A 24,245-nucleotide genomic window follows, 5' to 3' on the forward strand; every position below is an offset into this window, starting at 1 on the left:
TTTCTACTGCAGCCAATGACTATACTTAATAAACAAAGTTTGCTGTGATTTTGAATGAGTGGACAGGCCGGAGATGAAGTTTCATAGGCAGGACGCGTACAAGTTCTACAAGATTAAAGTGACGAGACAGCTTGGCTGACAAGTACACAGCTTTATTACTGATAAACTCGTAATCTGGTTTCCTTTCTTTCAGCCACTTTATAGACTGGAGGTCCAACTCATAACTTAGTTAAAATTATATAGGCCTACTCCAAACTTTATAGCGATAACTGAAAATGCTAATATGGACATTAATGAAATAGGGTGTCAGGATGCGGACTGGATTTGTTGGCTCAAAATAAAGTTCAGTTGAAATTTGGTTTGATACTGTCATGAACCCGACCGGGGGTTCGATCCCCGACGGGGGCAGAGGATCTTTCCTCTAGCCTCTGCGTCCAGACCGGCTCTGGGGCCCACCCAGCCTCCTCTACAATGGGTACCGGGGTCCTTTCCCCGGGGGTAAAGCCGGCCGGGGCGTGATGCTGACCACTCACCCCCATCTAGTGCCGAGGTCAAGGAAGAGAGGAGCTATACCTCCACTCACCCCAAACGCCTACATGGCGTATAGTGGGACAAACTTTACTTTACTTTTACTGTCATGAACCATCGCATCGGTTTCCTCTAAAGACTGGTAATTTTTAACCAACAGAAAAGAAGTATGCAGCTTAAAGAGGACTGAGCTTTATAGAAATGGTCCCATTGCGAAGAATTGCTTTCAGTGGGGGGTGATTTTAATAGAAAGAAGTGTGTGTGTCATTTCACTCGAACACATTTCGTTCGTTGTAGTATATTTTGGAGTTCCGCAGTTTGATATCGATTTCTCACGCCTCAGAACTTGTTTCAGTCCCGGCGCAGTTCATATAGAATTTATAGTGCGGCGTGGAGCAGATGCATCTCGGAAGATACTTCAGTTCTCCGTTACAGTAACCAACTCACCAATGTATCATAATTATTAACGACCATAAATTGTGCGATAACTTGACCAGCCGACGCAGTTGTCATCGCAACGTCAATCTTCCGTCGTGATTTCAACTACATCTATTGGTATCTTAGAGAAGCTGGGCGTCTGCATTACTTGTTATGTTGTACAATGTTGATTTACAGTCATTATGGAGGGTGAGGTTGGAAAGGGACATGTGGTCACCAGACTCATTTTGTAGTCTTCACTGTACTCATTCGATTATAGTTCGGAGGGATTGGTTCTTTCAGCGAATCATTTAGCGATTGGAATTAGAAGTAGACTCCCATAAACATGAAGGAGTTGTGAATGAATTATGAAGGTAAGATCTCTTGAATAAATTTATTAAACCTCATGACCTCAGAACATCATCCCCTATTCGAAATGGATCTACTACTAAAGTATTTCATATTCCCGTGATACCAGGGATGACTTTGAAGAACTACATTTCAAGAAAATAGTCCTGGTCCTAGTACACAACTTTTCCAAGTGACCTGTCTCTAAAAGCCACAAATATATCATAATATCAGATAACCAGCCCACTGTTCGCCCTGGGATCTATTGCTGTCAGTGCTGTGACGCAGGTATCTCGTTGCAGTTCGTTTGCTCCTTGCTTGGACTGTACCATGCTCGTTATCATGCAGCATCCGTCTGTTGCAGTGAAGCCCCGCACCGTCGAAATCACATCGCCGGCCGCGCCACTCTCTGCGGGGAAGACGCAGCAGCTGCATTGCGAAACCACGGGTTCCGTGCCGCCAGCTCGTGTCAGCTGGCTGCTGGACGGCGAGCTCCTCAAGAACGCCCCCACCTCAGTACGTACCCTTTCCCGTTCCAACATAAAACAGACGACATTGGGTCTCAAGTATCGACGTTTCTATGGAGTTAAATCCTGATTCCAGAGGCTTCCAGACGTTACAGAAATATTACCAAGAGTTTCCTTAATCATTCCAGGTAATACTCTGGAATAGTGCCTTACATTATCATCGTTCGCTTTTCTGTAGGGATTGGCCTAGTAACGTCGAGTTTGAAGCCGAAATGTCGAAGTATCTAATCTCTTTCTATTCTGTTGTACAATACAATACTATACAACAGTGGTATTCGACCTTTTTTGTTCGCGTACCCCCAGATATAATTTCTCTTCAACTTTGTACCCCCAAAGTTGTTGGTGTATAATTCAAGTTATACATAGTATATAATCTACGTCTAAAATAAATTAAATAAATTACATTACTGATTATTCTGTGTTTATCATAAAATAATATATATATTTCTTTTAAATTTCACGTACCTTCTAAGATGTCTTCGCGTACCTCAGGTTGAATACCACTGCTATACAACACTCTGCAATTGTACCACGAGGCTTAGCACTTCTAGTTGTACAACTCTCGATTGGACGTAATTCTGAACCAGTTCAATGAACGTTTTCAGAAATGTTTTCATAACGTTTTAATAAGGTCTTCTCGTACCTTACTCAGTCATTTTGATTATTATTTTATTAAATGTTATAACTGCAGGTTTCGAACGTTACGACAGTCTTCAAAACACTTATTCGTAGATTTTCACAACTGAATAATCTAAAATTCTTAAATTCGTAACACAAATGCAATTAAAGAGACATGTTAAAATCGTTAGATTTGAAATTTATAATACCATTTAAATGCAAATATTTATGACTTCTGTGGAAATTAACACATAAACCTCTCACCTATTGAACATTTCTTGTTAGACATTTTTGTGTAACTTATCTGACTTACGAAATGATACTTTCTTCTAATTATCTTGTGACAGATCTCTTTAACAACAGACCATGATAGAGTTTCATGCAGTCTCGTGCGCTCTCACTAATGATGTCACCTAAATGCATGATGCTTTTGTCCCTAGGTGACAGAGACTCCGAACAAGACGACCAGCGTCCTGTTACTCAGGCCCCGCGCGGGGGACGATGGCAAGGAGATAGCTTGCCGTGCGGAGAACAAACACTTCCTCGGGGGAATGCTGGAAGACCGAAGACGTCTGAATGTCGCATGTAAGTGCCACCAAGAGCCTCGAACTTTACACAACTCTGTAAGGATTATATGTTCAGTGCTTTGCCACATTTTGGCCTCGTGATACATGTCAGAAAATCATTTAACGTGCACTCCATTAATCACAGTGTATCAACTTGTGTACTCATTTTTAGTTATCTTAATCCCCATCATAGGGACGAGACTGTATTATATTTCCCTGTGTTTGTTTTATCCTCTCTTTGACCTATTTTCTGTGCCTGCTTTTCCCTTCTCATCGTCCTCCTTCTTCCATACATCTTCCTGTCTCTCATTCTTCCCTCTTCGTGTTTTTTTCTCTTTCTGTCTCTTGTCTTTGTACCAACCTTTATTAACGTTGGGAAATATTGCATGATCCAAGCAAGTGCCTTCAGGGTTAGGACAGAACTTTCCCCAGCAGACTCCACCCACACTACAATGTACATGGAGAAGCAGTGCTGGTATTCTGCTTGATATACGATCCCACATAGACCGATGTAATTTGGAAGCATTACCGGACGGGAGGTTGGCTGAGCAGTGCGGTAGCTCTCTGTGTGGCCGGACATCATGGGGTTAGCGTAGAACGCCTGTGTACATTGTAGGGAAGAAAGTGAACATGTCGGTTCCGAAAACATAGCCCGTCATAACCGTTGGCTAAAAATTTGTAAGAAGCGTGTATTGGCTGAGTCTCTTTTTGAGTTTCCGCAACCCAGGTGTGTGATCACAGTATTATTAAAAATTATTATTGTTTATCCCCCTTGTTCGTGGATATAAATTTTCGTTCTTTTCTATCTTTTGAGTAATACAACATTATTCGAAATTTACAACTAATATAAGTATGCACAAGCATAACATGAAAAGTTTTTTTAAGTCGCATCATATAAATATTTTGTATATATACATGTATTATAACATATTCAAAAATAATTATATACCGTTTTAGGGAAGTAAGTTGATGGTGGTAAATTCTACGAAGCGTTCACTTCCAAACTACCTTTAATATGCAGTAATTTGTAGGGGTTATAAATCACGATTCATGCGTATGTTAACACACGACAGCTGTTCCAAAGTGTACTACATATAACGTTGTCCACTTACAGGGAATATAAAACTTTATTAGCCTCAGCTTACCCCCGCTCTCCTCTAAACGTATTAGCATCACTTTAAACACACAAAGCTAAAGTAATTGCTGTATAATATGCGTACAACAGCCATTTAAAAAGAAATCTAAATAATTAAAAACTAATTTGGGAGAGAATGAAGAGCGAAAATATGAAACTACTTAGTTCTAAATACCAAGCTTTTGTAAGGTAATACGTTTTATAAACTTATGTATTTATAAAATGTCTTTGAGATTTAGAACAAATTACTTTCTCGAGATATCTGAGAAACTGCGTTGTATCCCGTGTTAAGCATAAAGTCAATGAATTTATTGTGCATACTTGGCCTATTTGCTGTTTTTTGTTGTTATAAAGTTCATAAAATCTTCCTTTCTAATATACGTACTTGGGTTTGAGAATTCAATTAATCGCGAAATTCAAAGCAAGTATACGTAACTCTTACGTCTAATCCACTAGCAGATTTATTTAAAAACATAATGCTTAAAACCTGGATGAAAAGTCTGTGCAGATTATAATTAAATTGTATAGTAAACAGCGATACGTATTTATTATTGATAAATAAATAGTGTACGTTAAAGGATATTAACTGTGTAATTCAATTCAGATGAATATTTGAAAATTTTAATCAGGACACAGTTTACACAACTGGTATTATTTATTCAGTAAGTACATTTCAACACAGTCTACGTGTCTTTTAAGCACATAACACTTTGGTTTCTAGTTTCTTGAAACCTTAAAGGCGCTTAGTTCTACCAGCTTTAATTTCGCAGCATTCGGTATTTCAGACAATCGATTTCGAACTCGGTTAGTAGCTCTCTATGAGGGAATTAAATCATAACATCTGTTATTTAGAAGAACACGATTTACACGTGGGAGAGAATTTACCGCTCACGCACGGCGTTGGTGATATAAATTGTAGCCTACACTTCGATAACTTGCATTACAAAGGTGACATTAAATTCGAGTTTATCGTGGTTACTGGGCCGCTGCTCATGCCAGATGCGCAGAAACTGTACAGGTGCAAAAATGTTATATTCACGAACAGAATCTGCGTTCATTATTTTAGCATTACTTCGCATCTAAAATGTTTGTTACTGTTCATGGAGCACGTAGTAACGGTTATCCTGACAAGGAAGTGCAGGACACCTACTGATACGGACGTTTCGGGACACAGGAAGTACTTGCCTTTTATGAGTGCTTATGGGGAGATAAAACATCTGAAATTGCCTGCGTTCCTATTTAAAGCATTGTATCAGACCGGAACAACAGAATACGGCTACAAGAATTTAATATGTATATTGTTTTCGTTGTTGTGCGTGAAGGAGTTCACGTACAATACTTGGATTTCGTTCAAATAGAGTACTCTGTACAATAAAAGATTGATCTATTACAAGAGACGTGATATTACAATTACTGAAAACTGAGTTTGGGTTCTCTACACGGAGTATATGTTAGCAATGGTTTTATCACTGATTCTATCATTTGCTAGTTAATTACGTACTTTTGATAATAGTATCTAGAGCGCGGAGCCACTCGTAGTTGTCGTTTATTAAACGACTCAGAAAATACCATCCAAATGACTTACACGTCTTTATCACTTTATTTCTGTCATTCACAAAATGAGATAAGAGTGTGATGAATTCTCTGAGGCATCCTGTAGGCTACGATAAACAAGTGGTTTAATCCGGAAACATAAAATGCGCTCATCAGCAGTGTGGATTTCTGAGCTGTAGGGTATGCCCCGTGAATGGGGTGCTCTTGTTCAAAATAGAGCAATGTTCAGTAATATGCGCATTACGGGACCGCAACAAGGGGTCAGAGCAGCGTTAGAGAACTTCACAACCCTCGTTGAAAATGCATAAACTGTGCGACTCCACCACTGATCCTGCTTTGCTACGGTAATGATCTATCTGGTATGTGGGTAATCACACGCTATTTGCACAAAAAGATTTGTATACACTAAAAGTGTATACGATAAACAAGACCTATAAGTCGTAAATCAAATGTAATTTGCAAATTGAAATGTCTAATCTGTATGATCCCTGAAACTCATCATATGAGCGATAATTTCAGTACTTTTTATCTTGTATGATAAGGGCGATAAACAACAGCTGTGGCGAATGGGAGTGGTAAGGAATATGTATTAAAATATTTTGCATATGTTCTGGGATTAGTAGTGGAAAAGTACCACAACTACATCAACAAAAAGCTACAGTTTTCTTTGAAAGAAACAGGTCAATATATTTCGAATTGATAGTAAGTGTATACCTCCCGTAACCTTCGTTCGAGAAACCTGAAGGGAATTGGGGATGATTCTCGATTTTGAACTGGACACAAATTCTGCCGTTTATATTCCGATCTCTTGCCTTGTACCTACCGCCGTGGTTTTATATCGTATCTTACCCTACATTCTCACTCTGATCCAAACCCCCCCCCCCAGGTTCTACTTTTCCCCACCACCCGAAGCAACCCCACGAAAAAGGTATAATTTTCCACCCCATTCATTATCGTATGGTTAATTAATTTACGGTGTATAGTGCTGCACCTAACAGTAACAACCAATCACAGAATTTTACTTTTTGGATGACGCAAATGAAATTTCAATAGTATATATATATATATATATATATATATATATATATATATATATATTTATATTACCGCATTGTCAATTTCGTCAGACTCCAAGCGAACCGATTACGAAACCTGTTAAATTTTGAAAATGCTAGAAACAATTCACTTGCCAAATGCGAAGCCTACCCCGTGAGATTTCAGGTTCTAACGGCGACGAGTATGAAGGTGACTATAATCTGGGATGTTACACCGAGTAGTCTGCTAGTTACTTAACGATGTCTCGGAGAAACTCATTACTTCCATCATCAGGGCGATCTGTCCATTATGGAATATACATTCTAAATATAATTTTGTAGAATGTGTTCTTAATTAGTTAAAAGCGAACAACAACATTTCGATTTGGAGCAAAGATACCTAACTCAGTAGTGGCATTTTTGTCTGTGACTCTTAGAAAGGTAGTGTGTTGGTTACACAAGAACAAGGATAATCAATTATTTATTTCAGTTCCCGTCCCTTCATAAGCTCAGATAAAGTAGTCAAGAAAATATAAGAAATTTATGTGCCCGTAAGAATAAATTAAAATTACCAGCATTATATTTCATTCATAAAATTCATTGCTCTAAATTTCTAGTGTTATGAATAGGTTGCATCAGAAATATTTTCTCGTGACGTCTTCAGAACCGTCCGTTGAAGAATGAAAGAAGAGAACAAAATGATTACATAAGTTGTATAGAATGGTTTTGTTTTGCGAATTCACCGTGATCAAATAAAGTAGCTCGTCACATCCTTATATTATGTAATTATTGAAGGAAGGGGAGCTTGTTAGCTCAGTACATGCAGTGACGAAGTTATAGGCTGGACGGAAGGAGTTCGATTTTCGGCAAAGTCAGGAGATTATTTTCTTAGCTACCGCTCCCAGACCGTCTTCGAGGCCCTGCCAGCCTCTTATCCAGTGGGTACTGAGAACATTTCCGTGGAGGTATCGCGGACAGGGCGTGAAACTGACCAAAAATCTCCCATTTACAGTCGAGGTTAAGAAGGAATGTATCTACACCCCATATATCATCGTGGCGTGCTGCTTAATGAGTACAAGAGACAACTTTGCCTTATACTTAATATTTACAAAATGAAACATTTTAAAATGCAGTTGTGTGTCTGCATTAATAATGAAATATAAACATGTGGAGCTGTGTTTTACTACGCTCAAGTCTATTTCTTTCAGTTCTATTACTTGTAATAAAATAGTATTATTATCTTGTTCGTAACTAAAACCTTTCTCCAGATTATTTTACTGGAATCAAACGTGACAAGTGAAATAAGATAGAAGGAAATATTTTTGTTGGCTTTTGTTTCATATCTGTCGCACTTTATCACACGTTGCAATAAACAATACTTTTCTTTGTTTTTGGTACAGTGTATACAGAGTAAATTTATTTGCTTATATTGTTTTCATTGATTCTGCAGCACGGATGCCCACGAATTCATTGCCTTTGTTATAATTTCGTACTATTCTGCTGTACAATTAATGATGATAATGGTAGATAGGATTAGTTTTTTTTTACGTTTTAGGCTCGATACAAACAAACAACAGTTTCGTCAGGATGAACACAAATTAAGTCCTGTTTTAGTTTGCTGTATTTAGAATCTGGTAAGAATCAGTAACTTAAACAAGAATTAGGATTTATTGACTTTTGACCTTCTATGTTCCTGTAGGAGGCATTCAGACATCGTAGTTCGTCAGTTAAAGGTATTTTACGTTTATTAGGTAAGCATAAAATGTAATATTTGCGTAAGAAATACGTATTTACCATTTGTAATGCCAACATTCTTTGCAACTGTGACATTTTCTTGTCTTTTGTCAATTCTTTCTGTGTTCAAACGTTTAATAGGTTTTTACTGCCATCTTCGCACTCATCGCCATTAAACCTTATATCCTACAAAGTTTAAGAATTTTTTTCCCTATTAGTGCATGTCTTAAACTATTAACGTCACTGATCATCTCGGTTAAGTGCTCTAGCGGAACAAATCCTAACTTTATTGACTGAATGTTTTCATTTTTTTTCTTCAGTTATTCCATAATTATTTTCGTTTACACCAAAAATGCAACTGTATCGTCTTCTCCCACATTCTTCGATATTCGTGATTTGAACTTATTCATTACACACACATATTTTAATATTTAATTTTCTTTTTATTCCAAACGAAGCCATTTGCAAACGAAATGTATGTTACAGTGTAATAATTTGAAGGTTTTAACTACGAGTGCTAATATTATTCATATTATGATGCTGAACTTCTCAGTTCTGTTAAAATTTATATGCATTTCAAGAATGTTTAAATACTTCGAATGTGGTATTTAAAAACGGATTAAAATGGGTAAATAACTTTTAAATCATTCTGCATTATTCTACCAATTTAAAGAGGATCGTATGCCTAAACAAAGCCGTTCTGAATTTTGATGACGTTTATAGTAGTTAGGAATCAGTTGTTGTTTGCTAAATTGATGAGCCTTATCGCCTCAATTTCCGGGGATAATGATCCACTTGTCAGAAGAGCGATTTCCGCTACGGTAAATGACGAAGAGATCTGTTTGGTCTTTCAATGATGATGCAGTCGTATGTACCAAGATAACGCTTTGATAAAAGCAACATGTTGCATGAATTTGTAGGCTTATATGGAGAGCTTCCAAATTCACGCTGTGCAGCTTGTAATCATGTCGCAACTGTTTCAGATTCAAAACGCCTCCCTCCTTAACCCTTCCATTCATACCATATGGCACAACACATTTCCGTACCGTAATATTAATATTCAGAATTCGGTTTACTGTTATTGGTAAATCGTTTATCCACTGTGGTAGGAAAATGTTACGTAATACTGAACTTTAATTGGAAAAAGTTACTTTGTGATAACTATTTTGATTCATTTATCAGAGGTCGCTAGATCGAATGCAGAGACCACCCATTCTGATTTTTAAAGATGATTTGGGATCTTTAAACAACGTTGTACGTTCGACTTTAAGGTAAATATTTGACTTCGAATGAAATTTCAATGTTTATTTCTTGGTTCATGTAACGATACTGCATCAGTTGAACTGGTTATTAAGCGTTGAATAAAATTATATAATCATTCAACTAATTATATAAACAGTGTAATAACGTATCTGATTCCCATTCAGCAGACCGATAGATTCAGTCTCAAAAAAGCACACCCTAATTTTTTACTTGTAATTACAGAATGACTAACATTTCCGGGGTTCGATCCCCAACAGAGGCAGAGGATCTAGTCTCTAGCCCCTGCATCCAGACCGGCTTTGAGACCGGACCCAACTTTCTGTCAGTGGGTACCGGGTCCTTTCCCGGGGGTAAAGCTGGTCGTAGAGTGACACTGACCCCTGACCCCTATCTAGTGGCAAGGATAAAAATGAGTAGGAGCTGTACATTTTCTCCCCACAAGCGCCTTCATGGCGTGGAAAAGGACAGCCTTACTTTTATGTGTTCTGTTAACTAATTTGTCCCGCAAATTCGAAATATGTGTAAAGCATTGGCTTTCGTAGTTTACTTAATACGATGTTTCATTAGGACTGGCTCTGGGCTGGGTGACGGACGAACAAACGTTCATATCTGTCTCGATGTCCATCCAGTACATTCAGTGGGCTACCAGGAAAACTCCTTCCGCCTAGAAATAAAGTTCACAAGGTCTGCATTGAACCTGAAATAAATGATACTTTAAAATGTTCTCTGAAAATCTGGGCTATAAACATCTGATATACAAATATACGCCCATGCTAGCAAATCTTGCAGCATGGAGGCCATTTCAACATGAACTCAACACACCATTTGCTTACAATTCTGATTAAACTTAGTCATGGAGGAAGGAAAGGGCCATTAAACATTGCACACATTTGTGAGTTGGTTCTGTTCTCTTATTGGGTGTATCTTGAGTTAATGACCGTAACAATTGCCCTATGTGATTCCAGCACTGTACAAAATCCCACTCTCAGTCCTCCTTACTACTTCACAAAGAGATAATGCGTGAACAATTCAGTATTGTATTAACAATTCATTGAAAACTTAAGACACTTTTTTATTTTTAATAACCGCAATTAGTTTCCATTTGTTAGTCCAGTTTTGTAAATCGAAGAAAAATCTACGCCGTCACTATGATTAAATAAATATGAACAAATAATATTTCTGCGATAGTGCCTGCACATAAACAAAGTCTGATGAATGTGTGTTTAGTAAGTGGTGGTAAGTGTAAACATTATAATTTTATTTACTAAACACAAGTGAGAGATCAGCAAAATATTGTAGTAGTTTTACCCGCTGTCAGATCGGCTCCCCATTGTAGAACAGTGGGTTAGAGGCATCGTTATCTCTAGAACCATTATGAACATGCGATTCCAATCAACCAAGCAGGGAATAGAACTAAGAACCTCCAAATTGTAGCATCGTAAACAAGCGAGCAAACGATGAAATTAATTTGCTGTGTGAAAACTAAAGTACAAATTGAAGCGATAGACATCATTCAATTTCGCAACTGTTTTTAAATCTTACTAAATAAAGCTGCTGGTCCATTTGGACACGCTACATTAGACGGCCACAGTATTAGACCGAGCGAACTAGGAGTCGTGGGTACAATCCTGCCTAGGGCAAAAATTTATTCACACGTGAGACTTATAGTTTTTCGTGATAGTCATTGTTTATTAGGGACTCATCTGAATAAATTGCCGTATCAAAATCTTATAATCCAGAGCAAACCTTGAGGATGGTGGGAATAACGTAACATAGTTTAGTTTTTACAACCTCGTTACGGTGTGATACCTGGAAGACTTTATTACGAAGAGACCAAATATATTTTTCGTACGTTCTTTGTCGTAGCTTATCATCCTCCTAGTTACCGTGATTACTCATTCTTCAGCGTTTTAGTAAAAAAGTCCAAAGGGACGTGAGCGTTCGGAAAACTTGGTTAATATTAAAATGTACATTAAGAAAGTGCGAGAGTGTGGATGTGATTAAACAGTTTTTCATATTATAACACCCTTCGAGTAAACTGAATCAATGGAAAAATATAATTTCAATATAAATCGATTTCAGCCAATATGTTCTTATCACGAAAAATAAAATACCTGTGTTTTAAATTTAAATTAACTGACTTTTGATAAAAAATACAACATTTTTAAATGAATAGAGGTAACGCTGTACTGACGAACAGTTAATATGGAAGAGAGTTGTGGCATTTTATTAAGTGAGCGTTATGAGCCTTAGTATTTGCATTGATCTGGCAGTTATCTATATTTTAACTAAAATATCTGCAAATGCACAATTTGAATCATGTTAGGGACACAGGGTTAAGCCATTTACAAATCCATGAAGTGGAATATTTCCTGCAAATAGTCTATGCTACTGCTACGAACATTTTACAGCCTGAGGCTTCTCTTTTTTAGTTCATGGAGTCTTGAAAGTTGAAGGGATAGGTCTGATGTATATCTATGTTGCAACGGTAGCAAAAGCCCCATTTAATTTTCGCCTGGATAAACCCACGAATGTTTATGAATTTCATTTGCTTGTGTAGGTGCACTTGTATTCTTTCTGTTATGTGCAGACCCGCCCTCCGTGACAGTTCAGCTCGAGTCCAATATCGACCTGAATACAGTCAAAGAAGGGGATGATGCGCTATTGTCGTGTGAGGTGAGAGCCAACCCGCAGCCCGAATCAAACTCTGTCACTTGGTACCACGGGGTAAGTTTCAGATGTTCTCAGTCAGTAATAACAACTCTCTTACTGAAGAGTAGTTATCTGTGCAAAGTTACGACTCTAAGTAAACAACAGTTTGGGAAAATAAGCGCACCCTCGAATGTGTTCACTTCTCATTAAACTTTCACTTCATTCAGTCTTAGCTTGATATCAAAATAAACACATTTAAAGCTAATATTGTTTCCTTGTTTTAAGGAAACGCTAGGAAGTTCACAGCTTAACGCACGAGACACTGGATATTTATTCCATTATATTTTTACAAATTATTTACGTAGGTGCAATTACTTTGTGATACCGTGAGGAGACAGGACTTAATGCTGACATCAGGCGAACAGCAATAGATGATTACGAATCAGCTACGTGGTTCTCCACAATTTCATACAAGGCAATTAGAGGATGTCAACATTGCGTCTTTTGTATGGCTAAAACGACTCATTCGACATTGATTTTCGAATCGTGATCTATGAGCTGCTTGTCGTGAACTTTTTAATGGTGCTGTTTAGTCTATACGGTGGAATGTCGGGACAGTTCCACGAAGTGGACTAAGGCGGCCTCACAGAGAATTTCTTCGTCGTTTCTATAACGTTATATAATCGCAGTGAATGCATTGCATGGTATTCTTAAGTAACGTACGTTGTGGTGAACTATGAGACCATTTCTATTTATTTTCTTATTTAACTACGATTTATTATAAATTATCCTTATAAAATTTTATAAATAATGTACTTTATCTTTTACATATTCCCGTTGTGGTATGTAACATAGTTTATGTGTAATTTTAGCTGTCAATTACAGATATATTTTGTTATTTTTTCCTTAACGCGAAATGTTTTGTTGCATTCATTTTTTATGGTGATGGGTTTTTGTCATATTGTATGGTACTAAAATTTGAAAATTATCGTGATACTCAGAAGAATCGTCGCCAGATATTACAAATGTTTTTAATTAGTTCAGAATTGTTAAATAAAGCATTCAGTGAAAATAAGCACTCAAATATTTAGTTGAATATGATATTTGTTAAAGACCCACCGTTACAACAAAGCAAATTTTGAAAAACTGTGAATCCCTTTTACAAAGTAAATGTGTCTGAAGGAAACCGCCGTAGCATAACTAAGAATTGTGTGGCCCACACGGTTTGTGTTCTTAGGCATTACTAACGTTGTTTTCAGAGATCATCTTCTGTCTCATAACGTAAGATTCTGGGCCTGCGTCAGATATCAAAAATCAAAATTCCGCATTTTTATCACCGCGAATTATCAAATCACAGTTACTCGAACACCTTCGCCATTATGCCACCTACAGTTCTGCTTTTCAGTATCTCCCACCGTTCTGTCTTTCAAGTTGTTGGCCGTTTGGTTAAAATACCCATTACTGTTCAACCAAGGAAACCAGATTGGAGATCAACAGCATTGGTCATTTATGTGTTGACTTACAGAGTAGCAGTAAAGTGCAGCTCTGAGAGAATGATGAATCACGCGACTGCTCGAAATGCCACATATGTTAAGGCGTGGGGGGTCTAAGATAAGGAAGAATTAAGCAAGTAGTCCTAGTTAGTCACTTCATGAACAGAGATTAATTTTGTAGGAATGTAGCTACTGGCTACACAATGGAATCAAATTTTCGTAGGAAAAAATAGCGCCGAATTTTGCAGGGATATATTTCATGATCATAAATATTCTAAAGATGCGTCACTTGTTAGTGAGATTTAAATTTACAAGCAATGAGTCTCAAATGTATGAAAAGCTTTTGGGAGTGTGTAAGGAAACTGTAAGTGCCCATAAGATTCGTCCGTTGTGTTTGTCTGTCTGTTTTCAAGCATTCAAAGCCCATTGGATAATTAGATTTCATATTGAATAAAATTGGGTGCGTATTTAAATAAAGGAAGAATAAAAGAATGTATCTTTCACATGCGTTGCAAGCGAGCAAAAAGGATAGGAAATAAATCCGGGCGAACAGAAGGAGATAACGGAACAGAAACGATAAGGAAATAGAAAAAACACGAAATAATCGTTGACGTTGGATTTCAACGGGCTTTTATACCAGTTAGTAATAAATGGCACACAAATGAATTAAGTTACAACTAATTTACTGGCTTCCCCTGTCTGTCTTCCTCTGACATTTGATATTTATTCAGTCTATTGACCCGTGTCTTTACCAAACTAATATAAATAGTCGATATATGAAGCAGTTCGATGCCCTGCTCGGTTACGATGAGAACGCGACGCGAGCGTGCTCTGCTGGATACGAGTGGCACTTGACGGATGGCACTGGCACGTAGTTCCACAAATGTTCGTCACGTAAGGCACATAAATTTAAGTTGACTGTTTCTACAAGAAATTCGTTTGCAGAGGTTGCGTTATCCCACAGAGTACTGTTAAAAGTCATTTGAATACTCCGGTATAATGAGAAATGCCAGCATTACCTGTGCAATTGTCAACATTCGTCCAAAGACAAGAAGGATCCTTCAGACTGATACATATTTTCATGTCAGAATTGTAAATGGTAACATGTCTTATAAGACGTCATAATTAGATCATGTTTCTTGTTATTTCGTTTTTTTTTCACTTTTATCACAGAGACTAATGACCACTGTCTCCATGAAGCAGTATTTTTTAGATTTTCAGTTGGGGAGAGTACGAATAATCCACCATAACCTAGACGCCTTCTTCTCTCAACACTTTTAAATTTCTCTATATGGAAAAGCACAAGAAGCAATTCTACTGATCAGCATGTCATTAGATGGACTTCTGTCGGGTTCAAGGAGGTGAATTAACCCACCGTCTGATAATAGAATTAGAAGGTTCTACACTAGAAATAACGCACTCCACTTCAAACGAATCTGAACCAGTTCCATCAACTTTCCAATTTGATATTATTTTCTTAGTATAGCACAGTGTTTAAAATAGCCTAATTTCGAACATCATAATAAGGAAACCGGACGATACTCGATATTTCTGAGTTTTCGTGGATCTATATGTCTCAATGTATTTTAGCTCGTATATCTGTTTTGCGCACGACTAGAACCCCTTAATCACATGCTGCTGAATATACTAACGTCATGTATCGAAGTTATTTTCAATCTAAATGGTGTGGTTAAAAAATCTATAAATTAATAAATGTAAGGTTTAGTGAGTCACTGTATTGGCTTCATCTCAGGATCATCCTAAATGCTAATGATCACCTACAGACCGCACAGAGTCACATTACAGAAGACCATCATCGACGTCTTGATCTATGTGCCATGTTAACTTGGCAGTGAACGGGGAATGTCTTTTCGCCCATGTACATAGGGCGTGCATGGGAGGGCTCAAAAGTGACAGTGTGGATTGTTACTCCAATTTTTGCGCGTACATTACAATTTTTTTGCAAACTTAAAATCTCTTGGCTAATACATATAGATTTTCTGTCGTAATTTGTGTCCGTGTTCCAGGAACAGAGCTTAAAACTGTAAAAAAACAATTAAATTTTAGAGATATCGAACATGAATAGTTCCAGTACTTGATATATCTGTCTTTGATAAAAAAAAAGCACAATTTGTCCTCGAAATTCAATGTCGTAATGTACTACGAAAAGCGTCTCGATAAGTGTCATCTGCCCGTTTGAGTCACGACATTGGAAAAGGGGGGGGGGGGGGGAGCAGACAAGTCGTTGTGCCCGAAACACTGAACTCCAAGTCTGTCACTTGCTTTCGAAGCGATATGGTGTACAGAAATTGGCTACTTCAGTGATTCATACGTTCAGATTGGCCCTAGACTTCAATTTTTCCGGAAGTCTGCAAACTTAAATCATGTTCATATATTTATGTGTTATTCTTGCTTTGCAATGTATTTAGTCCACCTTTATCATAACTTGATGATTCCAACAACAAAGCATTCTTTTGTTGACTGCGTAACATGGATTGCTCGTTTTCCATAAAGCATTTGTTGGCCTCTCCATAAATGGTCGAAATATGTCAAAATCACACGGAGACAATGTCCTCAGCATTACATGTCCATTCTGACAGAGAAGCTACACGGAAAGCTGTTTGTGTTTGCAATCAAGTTATTATGACAAATTAAACACTAAATTAAATTGCAAACTGCTAGCTGCCCATCCGTTCTCAACTCTATACCTAATACATATTTAATTTCAAAAAGAAATGCATATGTTTGCAAAGAAATCTCTTGCTACTTGAAGCCGATATTAATACTCTTCAATTACTTTACTTTGTTTCATTTTATTTTATAAAATAAGAATACCTTCATGACTCACAATCGATTCCACATTCCAGTACACAATTTATTTTGTATCACTTACCTTTGACATCTTGCTGTAGAAAACCAATATCATTACGATCAATTGAGAGGACTGAATGGTAGTATACGAGTTATACATGCTGGTAAAACAAATTGTATGCATAATCCGTCGATTTGTCTACAAGAGTCCGGTGTAAAATTCAGGTACATTGTCTTTCATTGCTTTCTGTAGACAAGCCTAATGTAAATTCCGATGCAAATTATTTTTAACTGTGGCTTAAAATTGTCGATATTACTAGCTTTTATTTGCGTATTACCGTTTTTTGTAAATATTTGCTCCGAGTTAAAAAAACCCGAATGCATTCGGTCACCACTTAATCAATTTCTGGAAATGTTTTTCATCATGTTTATCGAGAAAAAAAACAATAATTTCCCGTTTCATATTGTGACAACATGCAGCACACATCTAATTATTCAAAACTGTAATTGACATTTGGAACTTTTTACTGACAAGTGTACTTACGTACAGCTATCATGTGCACCTGTGGTCCTTTGCACGAATGCAAATTTGAATTAAAAATTTTTCAATGAAAATACTTGTTTAAAGTATGTGTGAAATGCGGTCATGTAGACATAAAGGCCACGAGACAAACGAGGGCCAGATAATAGTCAGAAATATTTAACTTTAGGTTTATATTCTCTCATACATACGAGTAATAACAGAGTATTTTCTGCAGATTCCTATTCTACCATTTACATTGTAGATTTCTTTGTTAATCCCTCCGTTTCGATACATTATTTTCACAATCTTAATTTAATGTGTCTCTACAAATATATAACATTCATTCATTACTATGAATGCATTCCCATACGTATTTGACTGAAATATTAATCACGAAACAGACTAGCCAACGATTAACAAATTAATAGATAGTGGAATGTACTTTCTTAAATGCAACGCAGGTTTTTATAAAGGTTCTACAGACGTAACCTTTCACGTAATATGTTCACTGTAGACATGGGGGTTTACTTTACAATGACGGGTTTCAGTTAAAAATATTCAGTGCTTCTATAGTCCAGCATGATTTTTCTATCAGTTTATATTTCATAATTTGTTCAATCCTACTATACTTGAATGCAAAATCTGAATGTTTGTATCGTTATTAAGGCCCTGAAGTATTCCTTAGAATCCCACCGATACACGAATTGCTTCTGAAAATCCAAAATATGCACAGGCAAAGTTGAAGTCACTAGGCTTTAAATGTTTGCTCACTTCAGTCAAACTTGTGTCTAAATTATCAGCGCCTAGAAATTGGATTTAAATGTCTAGTTTCACACAATTAGAAAAGTTAAAAAAAAGAAATTCGTGCAGAGAGAACAGCTTAAGAAGGTAACAGATAGAAAATCGAAGTGATGAACGCAGGATATTACTAAAATCCAGTTCACAAAAGTGGGGTCAAGAATGTGAATTGGACTGAAGTCACTAACGATTGCAGTGTTATGAAATATATTTAACCTTCGGTTGAATGTCTGTAACAAACGTGTAAGCCAGAAGAAATTATATTTTGTTTAGATCTTTTTAACGAAAACTACTCCCAATATTGCGACTGATGTTACATTATGTACATAAAATGTAACAAAAGTTTGCTTGTCCTCAGCTTTACCATTGAAATTTAGCTACTTTGTTACCTAAGTGAAATTTATCGGAGGATCCTTCTGAAGGTACGTACGTGGTTGTCTTTCAATTTAATCGTCCCACCATTTGTTTTGTTTCATCGAATTCAACGCACAGACGATTGAATGAGAATGTTCTAGATTATCACAAAAGAACTGAAAACCGAAGAATAAAACAGTCTCCTCTTTGTAACGTCTGCCGATAACATATCCAACCACGGAAAATTGGAGTCAGAGAACGTATAGAGTCAAGTGAAAATGTCGAATTGCTTTTAAGGACTTTGTAGAGTCTCTGACGTTAAGCTTACTGAATTGATTTATCGCTTTACCGTTGCAAAGCAAACCCTTGTGGAACCAAGCAAGTTGAGGAAATAAAACACGGAGAAACTAATGATTCAATTTCAAGTCTCTCCATATTCAGTGAGCTTTGTAACAAATATTTCAATCTGTTTTCTTTGCTGCATAATAAATATGAGGCTAATGTGACCATGCGCATGGCATTAATTTATTTTGGTGTGGGGGCAGTATTTACTTCGTGAAACCCGTGATTAACATCACACCAATCGACTGTCGTCAGGTATGAGTTGTTTTTTTGGCACCCAGCACAAAATTCCTATATTTTGAATCTGTAAAGCGTATTGAATGTGATTTCAATAAAGAGAAGCAAAGTGGCAGCGCATAAGAACATCAAGTATCTTAGACTGGACGTAGCACTCTGGAAGACATAACTCAAAGCCAGAAAGTTTAGTATAAAGGAGATAGTGGCCATCTATAAGTCATATACTTGAGAGTACTGAACCATTGCGTTCTGTAGTCGAGACTAGTTAGGGCAGGAGGCAGCAAATGTGAACGTCCGTGGTTTCTCGTGTGGAAAAGGTTGATGAAGAAGGAGGCAAGAATGGTGAGGGGGGGGGGGGTAGAAGTCGGTAGAAAAGAGCGAACGAGATAGAAATACATTAGATAAGTGGAGTGGTGAAAATTCAGTGCGAATTGAGGGAATGATGTGGAAAAGAGAAATATCGTCGTGGAAAGAAGGACTAACTGATAAAGAGGAGACGGGAAAAGGGAAGATTCACGTGGTGAGTTTTGATAAGTCAGGGGTAAACAACTTATGGTTCGCGAGACCACGTAAGTAGAAGGGATCCAGTAAAATATGACAGGTTGTTTGATTGGTTAATATTAATGACTGTTACAATTAGGGAAGGGTTCTTTTTTAATGGACGGTAGTGGAAATAACTGCACGACGTATCACTTATGAAATATACACGTGAGGAGTTTTGGGCGCTTACGAAGTATATTTTCTACGAATAGGGAACATGCACTACACTTCATATTAAAAAGTACCCCTACGATAGAGCACTAATAAATTGTCTCATTTTCTGATGCGATATACTAAGTCTTTTAGCAATTTATATCAAACAAAAATTTCAGGAAATTGTTATTTCCTTTACGAATCCGAATGAAGGGGTCATTAAATGCCCGTTATAATCAACTGAACACACGCATTTGCCTAGTCATAAGTGCATATATTCCAAGAGTTTTTGCCTATTAAAATGTTATACTAAATTATTGCAGCCTTCCTTCAGTGTATCACAGTCCAATGTTAACTCACTGATAATAACTAAACTTCTTTAGGAACAATCGTAAAACAGAAATAATCGTTTCTTCATATTTTGATATGACCTGTGCGTTAATCGATTAGGATGCTGCATAGTGAGTAACTGAAGCATTAGTTCGTTTTCTTTCTGCCACTGCACAAGGCCTTTTCTGTAGCTGTATCAAGAACTATTTACCGTGAAACAACAGCTGTCTTAAAGACCCATCAAAATAAAAACTATCTTCACTGGGAAACCAAACCAAGTTAGAGATGTGTAGGTCCTAATGGTATATAGCTATTTTATCCTGTACGATTGAAGTTTCATGGCGACTGAATGCAAGTTTTCTCGGGTTATCAGCCTTGCGACAGTGGCGGTTTAAGCCAACGTTTCAGACACTGTCTTTTCCTCTATCATAAGTGTTGATCAAGACTTTATTCCATTCCTCTCGTGCCTTGAATAATTCGTTCTGGATGGCAAGGTAGTATTCTGTTTAACATTGTTACTTAACCTTTCATATGTTATTAGAAACTGTGTATATACATAATCACCGAGTTTAACAGCCATATCTCCTCATGTCACAAATCGAATCAGCTTCTATATTTCATCCAGCTCCCAAAACAAGAGCAAAAATATACCAAAATATGAACATAGGCCTACTTACCTTTGTAACGGCGATATATTGTGATTTCGTGGAGGTAACAACTAAGTATTTGGACTCGTTCGCATTCCTACGGGGCACACGCTCTGATTGTGTTATATGATAATAAATTTTAAGTCTACAGTATAGTTTGGCATATATTCGTAGGATATGTTGGGTAACCCTGAGACAAGATACGTTTGCTCAAGGTGGTTGGTGGAATATTACAAGAAGCAGGTCGGTTAAAAATAGTTTATATTCTTTAGTCAAGATAATCGACCACAAGTATAAATTGGTTAGTCCAGACTAGTGGTTTATAGAGAGAGTTGTTACGTCCAATGGATGTAAACACAAGTTAATGATACTTTTACTGAATCATTAAACTATCTTTAACAGCGAAGAGTAACAGACTTAATCTAGCGGAAAGAAAGACCCTGGGCTTCTTTAGCAGTTTCTCATAGTAAGATTCAGACCTAATGGGAATTGTTTCTTTCACAGTTATGATTATATTAAAACGCCACCCATCTTTCGTATTAAAAAAAATAATAACGGGAAAAGTGTATCTTTATCGCTTTTTCTGTTCAAGAAGAATGTATCTCGTCAATTGTAAACAAGAAAGTCTTCCTCGTGTTTAATATTGCCATGGCTGCGAACAGCATTTAATTAGTATTTACTACTTTAAACTTAAAATAAAACTTAGCGAAAATACATCCCGCTTCTGTTCCTGCTTCAGTGAAAATGAAAATGACGAGTTTTCCTTCTCCTTTGTGCAAATTGATTTTGAAAGTTTATAATTTTCTCAAGGAGAAACGAATCATTGAAGTCGCTGAAAAAGGCCTGATGGAAGATAACTTAAAGAAAGTATAAAACTGAATAAGAAATAAATAAAAGATAGAACCGAGTACTATAAACAGTACAGGGAACTAACACCCCTTTTCCCGGGGGAACCCCCTAAAAAGCAAATGAACCGAAACAATAACAAATGGAGAGACAAGGACGAAGACAAATCCCCCAAATAACAAACAACGTTCTGTAGAAGGCTTAATGTACATTACCAATTCGCTTACAGTACAGGAAGAAGAATTTGCACAGTTGAAATATTCAGATGTACAGTCTTTCGCTGCGGTCGGTGTAACGGCCGCGTAGGGGAGCGGGTTGGATCGAAGCTTCCGACGTAAAACCATGGTCAGAGCAGCACGCAACCTCCCGAACAACAGAAACTTTTGCATTTTCTCTGCTAAAAATAAAAAAACGAAGAACTCAAAGTACAGGAAGAAACTTTTTTCCCCGGTCCACATTTCTGTATTCATTTTAATCCTTTATCCAAGTTCGTACTAAAATTCGATTATTCAAGTTTTTGCTGCAATCCAAAACCCCAGATGTACTTTTCGTTTCCTGAACCTTGTTCACAATTAAATCCACAGTTTCTATGCATGCAGGTGTTAAAACATACGTCGTTACGGATAACTAATTCTGTCTTAATCAGGCGGTATATAATAAAAGACAAATGTTGATGAAATTATTTCAGAACATACAATCAAATTGTGTATCTTGTTTTATTTAATTATCAACCTTATGAGAACAACGTGCTTGAAGCTATTAAATGTTTTGAACTGTGATATGATATGTACGTAAGATCCAGAATGCATCCACATTACATAGAGATTCCTACGAAAGTTACAAAAAGAAGCATTGGAATTTTTCTGGAAGAGGAAACAGAGGTTTTAAGTAAGATACTGAATACCCATCAATATTAGTGGTCTATTCTGATAACTCTCCTAAGTGAACCAATAGATAAAACTGTTGGCATAAACAAAAGTGACAACAGTAGACACAAGAGTTGTAGAATGTGTCGTAAAAATGCGTAATGATGATCTTACATCTTTTAAACCAGAGCTCGTCTAAAGAATATTTAAGAATTCAGTTCGTACGACAAATAAAACACCACTCTTCTCCATTACAAAGATCATCTGGTTAACGATGTTAAAATAAATAGTCGCTGTTTACAGTGGAAATAATACAAAATGGAGAATTTAATAATGTTAGGGCGGATGGTACATCTACTTACCACTGCGATTTTTTTATTTTTGATGCTGCTGCAAAGTATGATTGGCCAGGATTCAGTAACCTTAGAAACATGGACGTCTCTCCTCCTGTCAGATGCGGTAATGAATATATAAGGATTTGCATGAGAGTTGTAGGGTGTTTCGAAAGATAAAAATCAATTTATAGCTATAAATTTTGACGTTGACAGTGGCTGAAAATGGCTAGCTTTAATACTGATCAATGAGAATTATTTTTTAAAAAAATTCCTTTCCTTTTATATACATTTTATCATAGTCTAATCTTTTCTCTCATTTCCGTATCTCTTTATTCTGCGCTGTTTCCCTTCTCGCTTCACTCAGCTGTGCTCATATCCTCCAGTGCATTGTGCCAGAATTTACTGTAATTAGAAAACTGGCTTCCAGAAGTAGAGGGAGAAAGACATCTCCAGTTTTAAATGCAGCACACCGAAGAACTTAATTAAACTGATGATGTGGCAAACCAGCGGTAGGAATTCTCCTTGGTAACCACACGGCCATTTTAGGAATTAACAACAAACACAGAAATATGTAACAACATAATTCGTAATTTCTGTGCGCTGTAAATGTGAGAAAATACAGAGTAGATCTCTGCTTAGATAAGAATTCCTTATCGCGTTATCTAAGTATTTTATGATACCTGTTGACAGTAACTTCTCATTCTAATTGTTATTTACACTAATTTTATTACTATTTATAGTTTATTTAACGACGCCATTTCAGTATAAGAAGATGGCAGTGATTAATGAATTTCAAAGACCGTAGAAGGAAGCGGTCATGGCCTAATTTAAGTTGCTATCCCGACAATTGTATTATTATTATCCAGTAACTTATTATACAAATTATTTTACTAATACTCAGCATAAACGTAAGAATGGATATTGTTTTACCGAAACATTTTTTACTGTTGCGTCCTATGTTATAGAAAGTGTTATCAGGATCACTCTGTAGTCCGGAGCATGTAATATGAAAGAACACTAAATTCTCTGTTTTTCCCACCCGTAAATCTGGCTTTATATTGGTGGTTCATTGGAAGGATGTAGAACGTAAAAGGGGGACCCTTGCCGAGGACAGTCTACATTCTACCTATATTGATTTATATTTAGTTATTTAATACTTAAAGAAAAATCTATAATTTTGTCTGTAATTTAATCTCTTTCAATCCTATGCTTATAAATGGAAACTTCACTGTTCAAACACATTGAGCTATCTTAAGAAACGACGTATGTTTTGACATATATTTGGATAAGTATATGAAAATGTTGCTGAGTATGACACGAAATGTGCCAGAGTTATTTTATAAACCCATATATAAATTGTATACGTTCGCTATAAATGATTTTATACAGGATCAGATGCCTACTTTAATTTTAGAAATTAAGTTGGAAATGATTAAATGTCTGTGCGTGTCTGCGTCTTTGAGGGGTGAACTGTTAGTCATTTGCAGTGCCACTGTTGTGCAGCTCACAGCTTGTGCGATTACTTCCGTCAATATAAGGTTGTTTAAGTAGCTTCAGTTACTCAGTCGTACCATTGTCGCAGCGATAGCAGGAC

The 24,245-nt window shown here is 36.8% G+C and overlaps 1 protein-coding gene across 9 annotated transcripts in view; it reads left to right on the forward strand.

Moving 5' to 3' along the window:
• Nucleotides 1-24,245, forward strand: part of side (motor axon guidance molcule sidestep) — a 199,471-nt gene that overhangs the window by 113,227 nt on the left and 61,999 nt on the right. For 8 of the 9 annotated variants that reach the window (XM_022080161.2, XM_022080162.2, XM_022080164.2 and 5 more), the window contains 3 exons: nt 1,658-1,809; nt 2,879-3,023; nt 12,315-12,451. In XM_022080161.2, the coding sequence (XP_021935853.1) occupies nt 1,658-1,809; nt 2,879-3,023; nt 12,315-12,451 (434 nt within the window). The remainder of the gene's footprint in view (nt 1-1,657; nt 1,810-2,878; nt 3,024-12,314; nt 12,452-24,245) is intronic. The other variant, XM_022080160.2, reaches the window with a different exon arrangement.

Source organism: Zootermopsis nevadensis, unplaced genomic scaffold (genome assembly GCF_977971745.1).
Source record: "Zootermopsis nevadensis isolate Lab colony 2312 unplaced genomic scaffold, Znev_1.0 Znev_ptg000029l, whole genome shotgun sequence".
NCBI classification, from domain to species: Eukaryota; Metazoa; Arthropoda; class Insecta; order Blattodea; family Termopsidae; genus Zootermopsis; species Zootermopsis nevadensis.